Source organism: Mixophyes fleayi, chromosome 6 (genome assembly GCF_038048845.1).
Source record: "Mixophyes fleayi isolate aMixFle1 chromosome 6, aMixFle1.hap1, whole genome shotgun sequence".
NCBI classification, from domain to species: domain Eukaryota; kingdom Metazoa; phylum Chordata; class Amphibia; order Anura; family Limnodynastidae; genus Mixophyes; species Mixophyes fleayi.
Window position 1 is genome coordinate 52331827 of NC_134407.1, and position 17245 is coordinate 52349071.

Sequence of the window (17245 nt, forward strand, 5' to 3'; positions counted from 1 at the left end):
AAACAGGTTGTGGCATTTAATTATGTGTGCATGATCCAAAACACATTTGTGGATTAATAATAAAAAACTTAGTTTAGCGTAACAATGTCTGACTCCAGGCAGCATAATATCATATACACATTTAATGTCTAAACTATTATTTTAAGAACTTAGAACAATAGTTGCTTATACCGGACAAACAGGGAAGGTTGTATAAAGACAAAAAAATAAAATAAATAAAAATCTTGCACCACCAGAATAGCTGTACAAGCACATGAAAAGGAATGTACCGCAGGAATTATGGTTTTGGGTCATGCAGAAATCAAATTCCAAGAGAAGAATTGGATCTAGGGGTGTCAGATCTTTCCTTCCACCATACAACACAGAACACAAAGTACACAAAAACATTCTAAGTGTAAATAAAGGACCAAGGAAAATGACTACAAATCCATGCCAGGGGTAAGAAATAAAACACAGGTAACCAAGTTGGGAGTACAGAAAAGGGGGACGGATCAATACAGATCCATCTCTGGTTGTGCAAGTTAAAACGGTCTAAAAACCACACATAACAGTTGAGTCCCCAACCCAAACAGTTCTCTGCCAATAGCAATGACACTAAGCATACCTTTATCAGCCTCAATTGCCTCAACTGTGGCTGTACAGAAGTGAGCAGATGCATGCAAAATGAATGAAAAAGATGAGAAGTGTAATATCGGATAACAAAAAAAGGCAATGACCAATTCTATATTATATACCTCCATCCCAATGTATGTTTTATACATATAATACATAGCAGATGCATTTCAAGAAGCAAGTTTGTTAGATTTGCAATGTTCAGTCTGATAGTATAAATGAAGAGCAAACAAAAATGTACATTACATTTCTAAATTATGAGAAAGAAAATAAACACTTAGTAATGCTTATGCTAAATGGAGCATGTGTAAGCAAAAGGTTACATCATAAGGGGGGAAGAGGAGAAAATCTTACATTTATTTAATGTGAAAGTTGAAAATAGGGAAAGAAGGTTACTTAGATAGCCATTTAGTGACACAAACTTTTCAGTATCATAACAAAATAAAATGACTTTGGCTGCAACCAAAATAGCAGCAAGGCACATCACATATTAGTGTACTTATACAAATATATAGCACCTGCCAGACACAGATTTATTCTTGCTGTTAACAAAACAAACAACAATAATGCAAGTTAACAATGATGGGGTTAACTAGACAACAGAGGGTATACTTGAACAAGTCTCAGACAAATTCACACAAGAAATACAAAACGACCAGGATACAACATGTGGGCAGCCTATTATATTTTATAATACAGCCAGAATAATGGACAGATCAGAATCCATACTGCTGACCCTTCAGTAAAACCAAAGAACATATGCTGCTCTAAAAAGAAAAGTATGTTTAGCTACTGCATAGAATATGATTTATAGATATTGCAACTGACACACACTTTTAGAATATGTGTGTTATGATGCAGTGTAAATAAAAAAAAATATGAGTAAGGCTACATGCACAATACATGTAATATGTAATGGCAGATTGCTGTCCCTTTAGTAAAGCCAAAGAATATGCACACTATAATTAATATAAAAATATACACACACACACACACACACACACACACACACACACACCATACTTGCCAACTCTCCCGGAATGTCTGGGAGACTCCCGAAATTCGGGTAGGTCTCCCAGACAAGCAGGAAAGCATCCCGCATACGGAACTCACGCACCAAAATGACGCTATTCGTGGTGAATCGCGTCATTTTGACCCCGATCCCTCGACAAAATTATGTTTTTTGTCGCGGGGACGGGGCCAAAATTACGCAATTCACCATGCCCCACCCTCCAACCACGCCCCCTGACCAGGATCTCCCAGAATTGCCTTTTCAAAGGTTGGCAAGTGTGACACACACACATATTGTACTAGTCCAAACAAGCAAGATGAATCTAAATTGTGCTGACTAAAGATAACAAAAATAAATAAAATGAATAAGCTGCTTTGCTGATCGCAATACATGCTACAACAGACTCTTTTTTAATTCACTCTGCTAATTATTAGGGGCATCAACATGGCAGCCCACTGTTAGAAACTAGATTATCCAGCTCAATCTTATTCTAAAGATCTGTGCTTTACCATAAAACTTAACCAGCTTAGCCTTTCATTTGATCAAAACAATTTTCAAACATGATATTTTTCTCTCGAGGTGTTTGTGCTCAGAGTAACACTGTGCCCTCCACTGTGGTGTCCCCTTGCTGCTATGTCAGCAGGCTCATCGGAGTGGGGACAGCAGTGTGTTTCTATGTTATATTCTACACACAAACATGACTTCAAATAGCAGTTTCTTTCCAACACTATAAAACTGTTATTTCAATGGCTGGATATGTGAAATAGCGAACTCATAAAAAGAGTAAAAGTAAAACATTTTTTGCATTTCAATGCGATTACACCAATTCTAAACTTATTTGTAAAATGCTGCACTAATGTATCAGTGGATTAAATCTTCTGTTTCTGTACAGTAAGTGTTTAGTGCCTACATCTCTAACATATATCAAAATACACTATAACATAAGTTTTAGTTCAACTTAATGTTGCGGATTTATTTCAAACTTGTCCACCAGCACTAGTTACTTTTCCTTTAAAAATGTTGCTAGTTGCTCCATCACAGAACATGTATGTAGACAAGTGGCACAATAGGACATTATGTACTCTTCTAACAGAAGCAAGTTTTCAGATTTGTCTTTCCAGGTAGAAATCAATCTTTCAAATTATTCAATGCTTAAAGATACAGGATTTGATCTTTACATTCATTCAATACAACAGATAACTGATGTCAGTACAGATCTTTATTTTCATGCAAAAATACTGGCACACTTTATACCTTTCAGCTTGATATTTACAAGATTTCTTATTGATATCCTCTTTCAATGTTATAACAATACACATTTAAATGCACCTAATGCACTACAACCCTCAAATGTAAGATGTCCATAGGTTAAAACACAAGACAAAAACTTTTACATATATGGTTTCAATAACATATTAATACAGAGAGTGGATTAGACAAATCAGACTAACACAAAGAATTATCTACACCTTAGAGAACAGAGACAGAGCAGAACAAGGAGGTTTCTCGGAGGTTGGGCAGTTTACAGAACACACATATAACAAAGCACACATTTTTTTTTACACAGACTACCAGGGTCCAAAATGCAGTATGTTGTGAACATGATACTGATCTCCAACTCTAAATCTGCAATTGAACATTTTATAAGGTTACATTTGTTAGTAGTCGGTTTATATTTTTAAAATGTTTAATTATTCACTACTATTTATTATAACTATTCTTTATTAACATAAGCTAAAAGTTTCTACCCTGGTATGAATTTCTAGCAGAGAGAGGTTGGGCAAAGTACTAACTAGTGTTAGCTACTTAGACAGGAGCTGAAAAGCATGAGAAATCCCCAGCATGCATTAGCAGTAGAATTGGAAAGAGAATGCGGTGCGCCCCAGTCCATCTGCGGGACAGCTAGCTGTTTATCATTACCACTTTGTAAAGTCTGTCGTCCTCCAGCCAGTACCCCGCTCGGCAGCATTCCAGTAGGGGTTAAACCCTTCAGCGTTAACACACTTTCACTTTCCTCCCTAGGAGACACAAATGGGGTGGGGGGCAAACAAAAAAAAATTAAAATAGCATGTTTTAGTCTGCATGATTCATATTTGAGTATAAAGAACGAATCAACTATTTTGAATTCACTGACAAGTTCTGGGAGAGCAAGCAGATTGCAAACTAAGACAAAATTCGGCCACTGTAAAGCGGCATAGGCACCCCATGCTGTAACAGGTTAAGAATTAAGAAAACAGATAACCAAAACAATAGGAGGCAGAAATATTTACACTGTTTTGATAGCAATTTATGACATGTTAATACTCTCTGAGGATAAACCCAAATATAACCCATGAGTAATAAGGTTTAGTGAACTGTCCTGCATTGGTGGAAGTGTGTGTCCTAGCTCATTTAAAATACATAAATCAAACCAGAACATTGGCACACTGCATATCCACCTCTTTAACCTACAAAGAGCTATAGAACCGCAGAGTAAAAAAGTGTTGCACTGCTTTTGGTAGTGAGTGACCTGTAGAACATAAGTACCTAGACACACTTCAAATGCTTCACAATATACAGTATAAATACTTAAAGTGTAATCCGACTGGAAAAGAACTGTAAAAGGTTTCATGCCAAGTGATCTGAATAGAGGCACACAATATAGTAAATAAAAAAGGATGGATGACTCTTCTGGAAGTCTAAAGGAGTAAGATCAAAAAACAAATATGAGGAGAAGATCCAAAAGAAAGCGAGCATGCAGAGCAAGGTGTCAGGATATGCACCAATTAATAACTGAAAAAGGCATTCCTGGATGTCGTACCCACCCATCGGCTGCATGGCTGGTAAGGGATCCATTCAGAACTTACAGTGTGGATATTATAGGCAGCGGAATGCTGTCTAGTGTATTCCCACGACGGATGTCTGCACAAGCTTCATTCCCAACACATTCCAAGGTAAGTTACCAAGGAGAAATACACCATGTTGGGGTTAGCTGCTCCCATAAAACAGTAAACCAAGCCATAATGTATTTGGTTTTTAAGGAAACATTTGAAGAGAAAGTTACAAATTCTAATGAAAGATAATTTCATTTGTTGTTAATATCATGCAGTCGAAATATTGTTTTAAAATAATTCTGCAAATGTCCAAACACTGCTTTAATGCCATGTGGTATAAGCCATCTTTGTTTTCTAACACAAAAGATGTCTAAAAACAAAACGAAAGCTAAACACAATGGAGGTAGTATCACAGAAAACTTTATAAAAAAAAATAATAATCAGATCACTAGGTTGACTCCTCAGTGGCCCCCTCAATAGTACAGGCCTTGGTTCTTCCCACTGAATAAAATTGCTGTGATGTCAGAAAGTTCTCTTTGTTATGTTATCTAAAAACTGATAGCTTTTATGTTAAGTTTGAAAATCATACTAAAATTAATTATTAGTGTAATGGCTGATGTGCTCCCCTTTGTAATGAGCAGCCGGCTGCGATCTAAGGACTTACACAGAATCTATTTGTTCATCTCAACTCATTGCAGATTACATGAAATACTGTAAAATTGAGGTACATAAGAGACATTACTGTTTAGATATTTAAAGTAAGTTGTATTTAACCTGTCACTGGACTCCTAAATGTGGCCACACATGGGCAAGCAAAATTTGCCACACATCACATTGGTCTCACAAAAGATGGTCAGGAATTAGTTGACTAGTGTGACCACTATTACTATGTATGTATTGTCATCAGCCGATTGTAACAATAAATCCCCAACATTGGGCTATTTGGCCTGACCGCCAAAAGGTTTGGATAATTTTCAAAATAGGTTATATTCAATTATAAAAATGCAACCTATGTTAATCGCATGTATTAGTATGTAGCAAATATATAACTAGCAATTGATTAGTGAAAGACACTTTCAGATAGGCATTTTGGAGGCCACATGTAGAAAGGAAAACACAAAATCCATTTCTGAGTCTAAGCAGACAGAAAACATTTTGTCAGTGGGAAAAAAAAACCCAGAACTGAAATCCTGTATTGAACCTGCACAGACTTTCTGTTAACTACATGAAAAAAAAATAATCACGATTTAAAATAACTATGCTAGATTTTCATTCTCAAAGGTATATTGGTGGCAAGCCATCACTGTTACACACACATAAACACTGCTCAAAAACAAATAACATTTCACACAGGACAAAGGATGGGTCACTTTTGATAGCTTATGTACTAAAAACACTTATTTATGACATATGCTGTTATACGTTTTAGCCAGGACATGACCTGAAAATTCTCACATTGTATCTCTTCATGGTGGTACTAATAATTAGAAAAATTAATCAATGAAAAACAAAAAAAACAAAAAAAACAACAGGACCCCCCCCCCAAAAAAAAACCTAACAAACCATAACCAATTACTGAAAACACAGTAACAAAAAGTGTGAATTATACAGGAAAACTTGTTTATGGATTTGAAATCTCCACAGGTAGTGCTACACCTCCTTTTGGGGTGCAAAATTGGCCAGTCTTCTGTCACACCCACTTTTATTACCATAATAAAGATTTTAACATTTTTGGAATAATTTTGCCAATTCGCCTGACTGATGTTAGTGTGACTATTAATTTGCATTACAATGGAGGTAGTAATAATTAATTAGAGGTAGTGAACCACAATCACAAGTGTGTTCCAGAGGTTGGGGACAAGAGCACAGTGGCACTATATAAATAATTATTACCTCTGCACAACTGTGAAACAGAGCACACCATAATTTTTAACACTATACTGAACCGCTGCCAGTTATGATGCAGGCTCTTCTCCAAAACCTTCAAACAGAGCGGTTCAGAGACTGCAAAATGAAACGGTTAGTAAATAACCCCCCATTAGGTTTCTGTTCATTAGCAAAACACAGGAGCAACACTGTTTGGAAGGCCTCCTCCTCCTTCTGGTTTGTTCCTTCTTTGCTTATAAATATACTCCTCTAAAAGGTAATTCCATTACTTCTGCAGTTTGAGAGATGTTGTACAGATGGGAAAAAAATTGGAGTTGGTGCATTCTTTTATTACAAATGTACTATAAAAACACATGAGCAATCAATGGAAATAAAAGTACAATAGGTGCAAAAGAGCCTCATTGATAGTTATCCAAATGTCCTAGGATTGACAGCCAGCCTTAACAGATCATGACATGAGAAACGTATTTTCATTTACCTGAGCACAGAGAAGACTCTTGCCATCTTGCCAATTGCCCGAATTTTGTTCCTGATTATTTCTTTACGAGCTGCAGCTGTACCTACTTTCAATGGAATAAGAAGAATCTCAAGCTCAGGAATATACTTGGGTATAAACAGAATAGCACAACAATCTTACGAAAATTTGACAGAAACTGCAACACACCACCACACACTTTTAAAAGTTTGTTTTCACAAACTTCCAATAGTTTTAGTTAAATAAAATAGCAAAAGCAAAATATAAAACAAACCAGAGCAAATAGACTGCAGAACAAAGGAAATACATTTCCATTCTTGCCATTAAAAGGTCAGATCCATTGTAGGTGAGAACATTCAGAGAACAAAGTTGAACTGTTAGAACAATAAATGAATCTTGATGGGCAAAGAAATGACTGTTAAAGAGGATTACATCGAACATAAAACTATAGCCTTTGTTTTATTTTACTATGCTACTCACCGACTCATGCACTGGATCATAAGTACTAAAAAAATTGTAGTCAGAACTGTACCTAATAACACCTAAGACAAAATGTCATGATTCAGACACAAGATAAACATGCTGCATTGTTTCACTGAAATTAGTTTACTTACATGTTCACAGCATGTTCATTTTAAATATGTCCAAATTTAGAGGTCACACTGTGCATTACCAATGCTGTATTTATCCAGGCAGGGAAATTCAATTATTTAGAAGCTAGTATAAAGATATATAGGAAATTTGTTTTTCCTGTCACTTTAGCTGTGAGAAATCTACAAGCACATATTTAATCTCTATCTCTCACAGCTGAAGGACCCAAATGTCAGGGAAACAATGTTTCCCATGGAAAATGTTACCTCACTAAAGGAGAGAGGGAGAGGGACACAGACATTGGAGGACACTGAAACCATGAAACAAGGTCATAACTTGCGCCGTCTAAGAGGCACTCACCAATATGGTGTTCTGACATTTTCTGGAACAGGCTTTGTACCAAACACAGTGCCTGGTCTCCGTGAAAAATGTTATAGGGAGATGTACACAAAAGATCATCTAGATGAAGAAAAAAATTCTTCCGTGAAAGGTTACCAACTTCCACAAATTCCAAGGCTTCATCAAATGGAGGCTGTTTTAAAACAGACAAGACTAACTTAAGATCCCATGGAGCTACCAGAGGAATATATAGAGGCTGACCATGTAGGAGCTTCCAGAAATGTCTGTACTTCTGAGGCCAGTGCCAGTTTCTTTTGGAAGAAAATTCAGGATGAAATGTGAACATTTACTAAGCTAAGTCGAAAACTGCTGTCCTAAGCTTACTGGAAGAGGAGAAATTATCTGGATAATTTAAAGGAGTCGTAGAAGATCCATTTTGTTCAAACTAAGATATATCAATCCTCCATACGCTATGGTAGGTTCTTAGCTGAAGTTGATTTTTTAAACTTTTAGCATAATATCCACTATACTGTCAGAAAAGCCTTTAGTTTTAAGAACAATGGCATCAACAACAGCCATGCCGACAGAGTTAAATCTTGATAAAGGAACGGTCCACCATGTAACAGGACCTGGTGGAATGGAAGACACCATGACTGGCCTGTTTCCATCTTTAGAATCTCTGTGTACCAAGCCATTCATGGCCAATCTAGAAATTGCTTATACCTTTTGTCTTTTTAACTTTTTTAGAACGCTCAACAGCATTACCACTGGAAGAAAAAGGTAAACCAGTCGAAAGTTCCACGGAACAGAATGTGTGTACTAGAGATGCCTTTGGATGCCATGTTATTTAAGAGTACTTGACAAACTATCATAAATTACTTTTACAAGATGCCATCATGTCGACATCTGGTTGAACCCACCTTTCGACTATCTGTAAGAATACTACTGGATCAAGGGACAATTATCTGGGATGTAGAGCATGAGATTCTAGAATCTGGACAGCATCTGGATGTGGGCACAGAGAATTGGAGAAGAACCTGATTTGAGTAGCAGGTCTTTCAAGAAAGGAATTAAAGTCACGCCTATGGCTCCTGAGAGCCCCCATCGGTGCCATGATATTTGTAAAGATCTTCGAGCAACTGCTAGACCTACGGGAAGTACATTAAATTGGTAATGTTGTGACTGGACTACAAATCTGAGAAGGCACAGATGACCCTCCCACATTGATGCATATAGTATGCATCCAAGTTGTTTAAGAATACCATAAATTTGCCCTTTTCCACGCCATTCATCATAGATCTCAAACATCCATCTACGAATTGACAGATGGAATCTCTAAGTGATCCAAATTCAGAACGTGACAAGTCTGGTTTCTGAACCAGCAACAGGTTTGAATAGAACCCCTATCTTTTCTGCTCATGTACAGTAGTACTGGCAAGATTTCCCGCCTGAGGAGACTCCAACGCCTCCAACATGGCCAGTTCTTGTTTTATGTCCCTGTGAAGACCGATTTTGAAAAATCACCAGATCCAAAACGTAGCCCTGATCTAGGATTCCTCTCACCCAGGAATTTAAAGTGGTAGTGAACTACTGATCACTGAATAGAAGAAGATAGGCTCCCACCACAGGAGATCCCATCATGCAGTTTGTTTCTCTGAGTCTCTTTCCAGTCCAAGCAAGTCTTTTTTGTTGTCCCCCACAGAGAGCAGAAAACTTTTTCCTAAAATAAGAACTCCTTCTTGCAACAGAATGAAAGTATCAAAGCCTCAGACTTGTCAGTTTAGAAGTACTAACAAGCAGGAACGAACTCCTTCCCTCAGTTGCCTGGTTGATCATTTTATCCAACTCGGGACCAGTAAATGGAAGGGACTCCAGAGTTCTCTTTGTATTCTGGATCAGCATCCTTCACCTTGAGCCAGAAAATCCTACAGGCCACACATAGCTAAAACGGAAATATTGGCAGTGATAAGACTGGCATCCAAGGCCACAATGCTGAAGTACTTCCTGATACGATCAGCCAAAGTCATTAAATTGGACTTTGTAGTACAGGAGTCAAGGCTGTCTGAAAGCTGTTCTGACCATTTAATAATGAATTTGTTAACCAGGACTGAAGCCAAAATGGGTCTGAGGTCTAGTAGTCCAGAAATAGACTTTAAGAGGACTTTGCATTTTCTGTTCGAGCCATCCTTAAGTGAGGCAGCACTGGGAATTCGGATCATTGAAAGACAAAAAAAATTGCATATAGATGCCTACTTACATATGGGTCATGCACATCTTTCAATCTAACTGAATAACTAGGCATTCCTATAAATATTATTGGACAATTACATGAAGAAAAGTTAAATAAAAAGGAAGTTACTATTGAGTGTCATTAAATTGCAAATATAGTATATACTTTATTATATGTAGTAAAGATGAAACGGAGAATTATTTTAAAACATATCAACATGATTCAAGTAAGCATTTTTACAAATGCTGATGAGAAATTATCCAGAATGCAAATACATTCTGTGTAAAAAAAAATGACCCTGCTCAAGTACCCTAAACAATCAGATTTTAGGATTATCACTGAGGGAAGGGGGGGGGGGGGGGGTGCTTAGAAAAAAGAACATCTTCTAAACCATGTTATTTAAGAGTACTTGACAATCTATCATAAATTACTTTTAGGAGACTAAAAACTCAACTGTGCTAATATGACATTAGGTGACAACTGTAATGGCAGAAGCACAACAATGCTTTCTGTTTGTATCTTCAGTGGCTAGAGTTTACTTGGACTATGGACTTCTTAGTTGATATAGAATATTTTTCTATAGATCTGATTCAGTTTGGTTTTTTTTTAACTGATTTGATAAACAAAAACAAGTTTTTTGATACATAATAGTTATATGAAAGAGCTAAATGAAGATGCATTTTTTAATCAAAACTTGCTACAGATGATAACTGCATTTCTACAAAGTCACTAAGGAACCTCTGTTTGAGACCACCACCAGGAATACCTGCACTTAACTAAGGATAAATCCTGCCAACATGCATTCGCAATCAAATATGTGTCAAACATTTCCCATTGTAACCACACAGTGTGTACCACAATGGAAGAAACGGGAATAAACATCTCTAACAAAAAACATTTGTATTTAGAGGTGTGAAATGATAAATCTTAAATTATCTAAAACATCATTACTGAAGTCATTGCTACATAGTGGCAATGCTTACAATTTCCCACCCCAGACCTTCACAAACATCAATCTAAAATGATAGTATAGTCTGGAAACACTTCACATGCAGAAATGTAAAAGAAAACAAAAAATGGCCAGAACTAAGACCATGAAGCAGGAAACACACAAATGGAAATGTTCCCCTAGTCATGCAGGGCCAACGATACAGAATGTTAGATACAAAGAAGATGAAATTTACGAATGAAAAGAATGGAATGAAACATAAGAGAAAATGTCATGCACAGAAAGACAGATGTCTAGGAATATGACTTCTGAGTGGTGCAAAACGCAAATAATATTAAAATGCTCTCAGGAAAATGTGTAAGCAATAAAACCAAATACTAATATAAAGGAGGGGGAAACCAGAAACAAGAAAAATGCTACACGTATAGCTGACATGTAACATCATTTAAATGTGTTGTGTAGCAAATCCAAAAAAAACTGGGAAGTCATATTTCAAAACAAAGGTGCTCTGTCTGGTCTGTACCTTTTCTATTGCCATATATGAGTCGTTCTTCAGATGGAGAGTCCAGAAAAAAAGGAAGTGAACGATGGAGAAATAGGTGAGTGAGACAAACAAAAAAAATAAAAAGATTTTTACTTGGCAGTAGCAAGAATGATGGTGGACTGGCGAAAAAAAAAATAGGAAAAAAAATGGGGAAGCTGAAACTCTAGGACTCTTGAAAATGGTGGCAATATATTAATTCAGTATAGAATGAAATAGTGTTGAGTCTCGTGCAAGACACGAGTACAGCAAAGCGTTAACCCCTTCATGGCCAAAGGGCCATCAACATGCTGTTATGTTGCTTTTTTCTTTTAGCAGTGGGAGTAAAAAGAACAGCATATTAAAAAAAAAAAAAAAAAAAAAAAGTACAGTAAAGAATGTAAAAAGTTTAATGTTAACAATTTGACATGCTATCAGCAGCACAGGGTTTCGGATCACGGGATAATTTTTTACAGAAAGCGTACACAATGGTTTTCCCTAAAGCATATCGTAAAAGCCTGCGCCACTTGTATGTAATTATAATATGGAAAAGTAGATGGCAGATCCTATTTTATAAGGACTGCATGCTTAAGAATGTGAACAGAACAATGGAAATGAGAAAGTTGCAGCTGTTGAGGCTTGCGTAGTGATCAAATAATGTGCAATTCTAACAATGCAAAACTATTGGATAGCAACATGGTAAATGTAAACGGCACAACAGTGATCAGGACACAGCTCAGTAAATTTGGAAGCACATGAAAATAGAATAAGCATAATATTTCAGTACATCAAGTTAAATAAGCACATTTTGGTTTACACTCAATGAAAATAGGTGTGCACTACAATGTGTTAGAGACAATTGTACTTCACCATTTAAGGTGGTGTGTTTCGCAGAACAGCTGAAATTTCAGGAACAGTAACCACCATTTTGTATCTGTAAAGTAGTACTAGATTTTGGCAGTTAGATTGTCATAGATTGCAAAATAATGCAGTGGCCTAGTGACACCTATCATTATTCACATAATGATCATTCCATAGTTTAGTAGTTAGATTACTAGTGCAGCTGTATTTATACTGTGATCCGAAGTTTGGACAAAAGTGTTAAGTCAGTTACAGTAGTTGGAAAGTAGTAAGAAGGTTCTGATTACAATCTCCCATTCTCACAATTACCCACAAGAACGAGACCCTAACAGACAACATAAGTGGCGTGTTTAACAAAGAGAATACTCGGGAATGGAATCAAATTGTTCTAGGAATAATAGAACCAAATTTAAAAAAAATACAACAATTTCATACATTAAACTAGCACTGGGAAAATTATGCCCTTCCACGCAAGGGAGTGTAACCATTAAGTATATGTAACAGTATTTTATCTCTGAGCACTTTAATTACAATATTATCATCAGTTAGGCTCTATTAGGTAAAATCGGGTGTAAAAGAATAGGGGGAAATCTTCAATTATTCTATCTTTTAACAAATGTAGCTAACTACCAATCTGAATCAATAAACAGTTATTAGAACTACAAAACAGAGATACGTTATCATTAATAATGCAAAGTAATAGTAGCTTTTCACTATACAGTAAAAGCACTTTCTTTATCAAGCTTTTATATCTGATGCAATGGGATCTTACTGAAAAAAAACCCAATTATTTATTGGCCTGCATGTTGGACAGCTACGGGTCTAATTATGCTTCCACTTCGTTGGTTAATTCACATGTATACTTTGTATCCAATTTTCCTGTATTTTGGACACATGCAAATTAGAATGCATTGATTTTTATAGCACTATGCACAGAATGTGTGTACAGCTGACCTTTTTCCAATGCAGCAAGGTAAAGTTTTTCCCTTTCATTCAATGTAATGCAACCCCGCTCAATGCATAAATGATGCATCAAGAGACGTGTTTTTGTGCACGCTTTGGGTTTGTTTTTAGGGAGTCCTATTTATGTATATTAAAAAAAAAAAAGACTAAAGTTTTGTCTAAAGTTTTAATAAGCTGAAATTTTCCCATTGACATTGATAAAACCCAAGGTATGTTGTGAAATACAGATAAACTAGTTGTTTAGAAAAATACAGAAATATTAAAATGATCCTACCGTCAAATTGGTCTTCTCCTTCTGTCATTAATTCATCATCAGAGCAAATGCTGAGAACATTCACCAGCATCTCTGTAACTGTGTTGAACAGAGCAAAGTATGTGTTCGAGCAGTCCGCAAAACAGGTCACAAAAAAACAAAAACATGGCATTTATTTCTATTTTACATGGAACTTGCCTTCATGTTGTATAGAGCTTTATTTTTTTTTAACAATTTTGTTCAAACAAAAAAGTAAATAGAAGCACTGATTGTTAAGAAATTGTTAAGCAACCCAATCCCAAAAAAAGTTATACACTATGGATTTAACAACATGATTGTATGGACAAATAAATTGGACAACAATAAAGAAGGAAAGAACATCAGGACATTTTTCAGAAAAAGTTAATAAAACATTGTAATAAAAAAATAGTCACTTTAAAAGCAACATGTAGGGCCTCCTCTAAAACAAACCCTGTCACCAGGATTTTTTTACTTATAAAACATGTCCGTTATCCAATAATCAACTACTCGGATAGATGTGAAACAATTACTAGCGTTGTTACTCTTCTGCATTAGTGCACGTCATCATGAAATTTGTAGAATACATTCTGTACATAACTAGAATGACTCACCATGTATCACCAACGGAACCAGAGGAAGCAGCACTGGGAGGGGTAACTAGTTATAGAAATTATCCCCCAGCCACTTTGTAGCATCACATTTAGCAGTTAGGGCACCATGTTTACAAAGTCAAAGGCAGCCCTGTATTGTTTGAATTTATTCTATGACCATCTACACCAGTGATGGACAACAACCACCTGCGGCCCACAGCTCCTTCCTGTTTTGTCAGATTTGTTTCTTATAGTTTGTAACACATAAAACACCTGCTGATGTTATTACAGATAGGTGTCTCTTTGATTAAATATGTTGTTTTAACTTATTGCCGAGATTAAGGAGTTTTGTTTGGCCCTTTTAAAGGTAAGAGGGCCGCCCTGAAATGCATCAGTGATCTAAAAAGTGCCCATAACTATTTTGTGGGCACAATATTCAGCCTATTGCTTTACTTGAAACATGTATGCTTCACTGATGTTACTAGTCCTTAGACCATTGACCGTCCATAAATACTTCTGAAGGTTAGAGGGCCACAACATGCGCCACTGAAGTGTATCAGGTTGCCTGTCTCTGATATACAGATTATTGAACAACATGCTATAATAAACTTTTTTTTTGTTTAACAAGCATTAATAACTTATCAAACATGAATATGAGTAGACATTTTAATGCCAACCACTGACTTAACAAAGGATACACATTTAGTAAAACACTCAAAATTAAAGACTGAAATAGTGAGCACTATACCTTTTTCGCCAACAAATGGCAATGACCAAGTGAAGACATCCATGAAATTTGGCAGCCAGTACGGGTGTGGTGAGCAGTTGAACTGTCGGATATTCATCACATTATTTTCATACTTTAATACAGCAGCTGCAATTTGAGAGTAAATTATTAGGAGCCGTAACCTCCTAAAAATCAATCATAAGAAGCATTTTAGTTTAAAATATATATTTATAGACAAGAATCTTTAAAGGGTTTGTCTGTTGTGTTGGAGCTACTAACCATGTGGCCCCAATAACCAAGACATCATTCTCCTCCTTCCCTCTCAAATGTCACCTGCAATTTCCACAGTGCTAAACCATTAATGGCTCTGGCTGGACAATCACATTAAGCATGAGTGTATTAATATTTTCATAAACTCAACATTTTTCTCTATATCTGTATTTAGCACAATTAAATACTGTACACCCTTGGAATTAATGTAGAGAAATGAAAACATACCTTTATTATTGTAGACATCTAAGTAGTTAGGTGCTGAAAATATTGTAATTAAAGAAGGGAATCCTGTCGTTTGACTTTTTCTATACATTCGATAACTGCAATAAAGAAATGCAAATGTGAATCAATTGAATTTGTCAGAATGTAGACTGCTATATAAGTGAATCAATCATGGTCTTACCCTGCATCTTGCGCTTCATGTGCTCTGATGATTGACAGCAGGTTGTTAGTCAGCAAAAACTCACAAACAGCTGGGTAACTTAATTAAAAAAAATAAAAAAAATGAATCACACGTTCCATTAATAAAGTAAACCTTATATACTTGGAAAGTCGTCACATACCTATAGAAGTAAGAGCACCCTCTGACAGTATTATGACTGAAATGTTCTTGCGACTTCTCATTACCAAAATCTTCTGAGGGATCAGACCATAACAAGTCACACATTGGGCCAAATGCTGGAGGTTCTTTGAACCTGTCTAACTACAAACAGGAGAGACCTCAAGTTTGTTAAATGGTCTTGGACAGTATAAAAAAACTTTACAAATTAAGCATTTTGATTATCCTACAAGCTTTTCTTTGGGGTGAAAGCACCACAGAGAAAGGTGAATTGTTTACTAAAAGAACAGGCACATTTTTTATTTCTTGCAATAAATCACCCCAAACTGGCAGTTTTGGAGAAACTCACCTCCTGCCAGTGCCTGCAGTCTAATTACACGCCAAGGCCCTAAGCCTTGTATGTAAATGTACAGGACAAAGCACCTTGACAACCTGTGTTTATTATTTACTTTCAACCCGGGACTATAAGACCTGGAGCACCATGGGAGAGCACTACCCAATAGGGAGAGTTTCTCCTAAACCACAGGTGGTGGCAGGTTGTTTGGAGGGTGGTTTATTGTTAAAATAAAAGTTGTGGATGGAGTTCCTCTTTACATCAATAATCCTTCAAAATAAAGAGGCATGCTCTGGTATCAATAGTGATGGGGAGTGCTGGTGCTATACTGCCTTTTGAGGCTCTTTGGGTACCTCTTGGCAAGTTAGCTCTCAATTTAAAGCCACATGTACGACCCAAAAATAGTGAATCTCATTGATTAGAGTTAGGACCACTCTATTAGCAGAAGCACCGTGATGAGACGGGTGGCTTATCATGCATTTGCAAATGTGTGTAAGATTTATGCATTTTTACGTACAAGAAATAGTAGTAGAAATGTGCTGGGAGAATTTCTCGTAGTCCATTGAGGGACACTGCTCACCCACCCTGGCTTTGAATGTTGTATGGTTGACGGTGTTGTTGTGGTTAGTTAACCCTACACGGCCTCATTTGGGCTTTGTTAGACATAAACTGAATATCCTTCCTATGGGAGGAGTATAGCTGGGGTGGAGTTACACTCACAGATTCAACTGTAAGTGCCTGGATTCCTGCCCACATACCCTTATGTATCGCAGTGTCCCCCAATGAGCTACAAGAATGGGATTTTACGTTAAGTACTAAAATCCTATTATCTCATATGTCCAATTAGGGGACACTGCAATACATAGGGGTCCTACCAAAGCTGTCCCCTAAGGGAGGGACTGGACTGACACAGCTGCAGGCAAAAGCCTATGGCCAAAGCTGGCATTCTGTTAAGCAAAGCCTTGCAACCTATAGAATTTTACAAAGGTGTGAACAGATGTCCACATAGCTGCCCAGCAAAGCAGTTCAGCAGAAGCTCTGTGATGTGCCGCCCAGGAAACACCCAAAGCCCTAGTGGAATGAGCCGACAAACCTCCTGGCAACAACCTATCTCACCTCGAGTAAGCCAGCTTGATGGTGGAAGTAATCCACAGAGTTAAAGAAAGCTTAGAAGTAGGCCAACCTCGTTTTTTTGCGTCATAAAACACAGAAAGATCTACAGTTTTGCGCAATATG

General features: G+C 36.8%; 1 protein-coding gene across 9 annotated transcripts in view; it reads right to left on the reverse strand.

Annotated features, from left to right (window-relative positions):
* Nucleotides 1-17245, reverse strand: part of PPP3CB (protein phosphatase 3 catalytic subunit beta) — a 46162-nt gene that overhangs the window by 2517 nt on the left and 26400 nt on the right. For 4 of the 9 annotated variants that reach the window (XM_075216534.1, XM_075216529.1, XM_075216537.1 and 1 more), the window contains 9 exons: nucleotides 15680-15819; nucleotides 15520-15597; nucleotides 15342-15436; nucleotides 14865-14990; nucleotides 13527-13604; nucleotides 11432-11458; nucleotides 6803-6887; nucleotides 3545-3642; nucleotides 605-634 (listed from right to left, as the gene is read on the reverse strand). In XM_075216534.1, coding sequence (XP_075072635.1) covers nucleotides 605-634; nucleotides 3545-3642; nucleotides 6803-6887; nucleotides 11432-11458; nucleotides 13527-13604; nucleotides 14865-14990; nucleotides 15342-15436; nucleotides 15520-15597; nucleotides 15680-15819 — 757 coding nt within the window. The remainder of the gene's footprint in view (nucleotides 1-604; nucleotides 635-3544; nucleotides 3643-6802; nucleotides 6888-11431; nucleotides 11459-13526; nucleotides 13605-14864; nucleotides 14991-15341; nucleotides 15437-15519; nucleotides 15598-15679; nucleotides 15820-17245) is intronic. The other 5 variants (XM_075216530.1, XM_075216531.1, XM_075216532.1 and 2 more) reach the window with 5 other exon arrangements.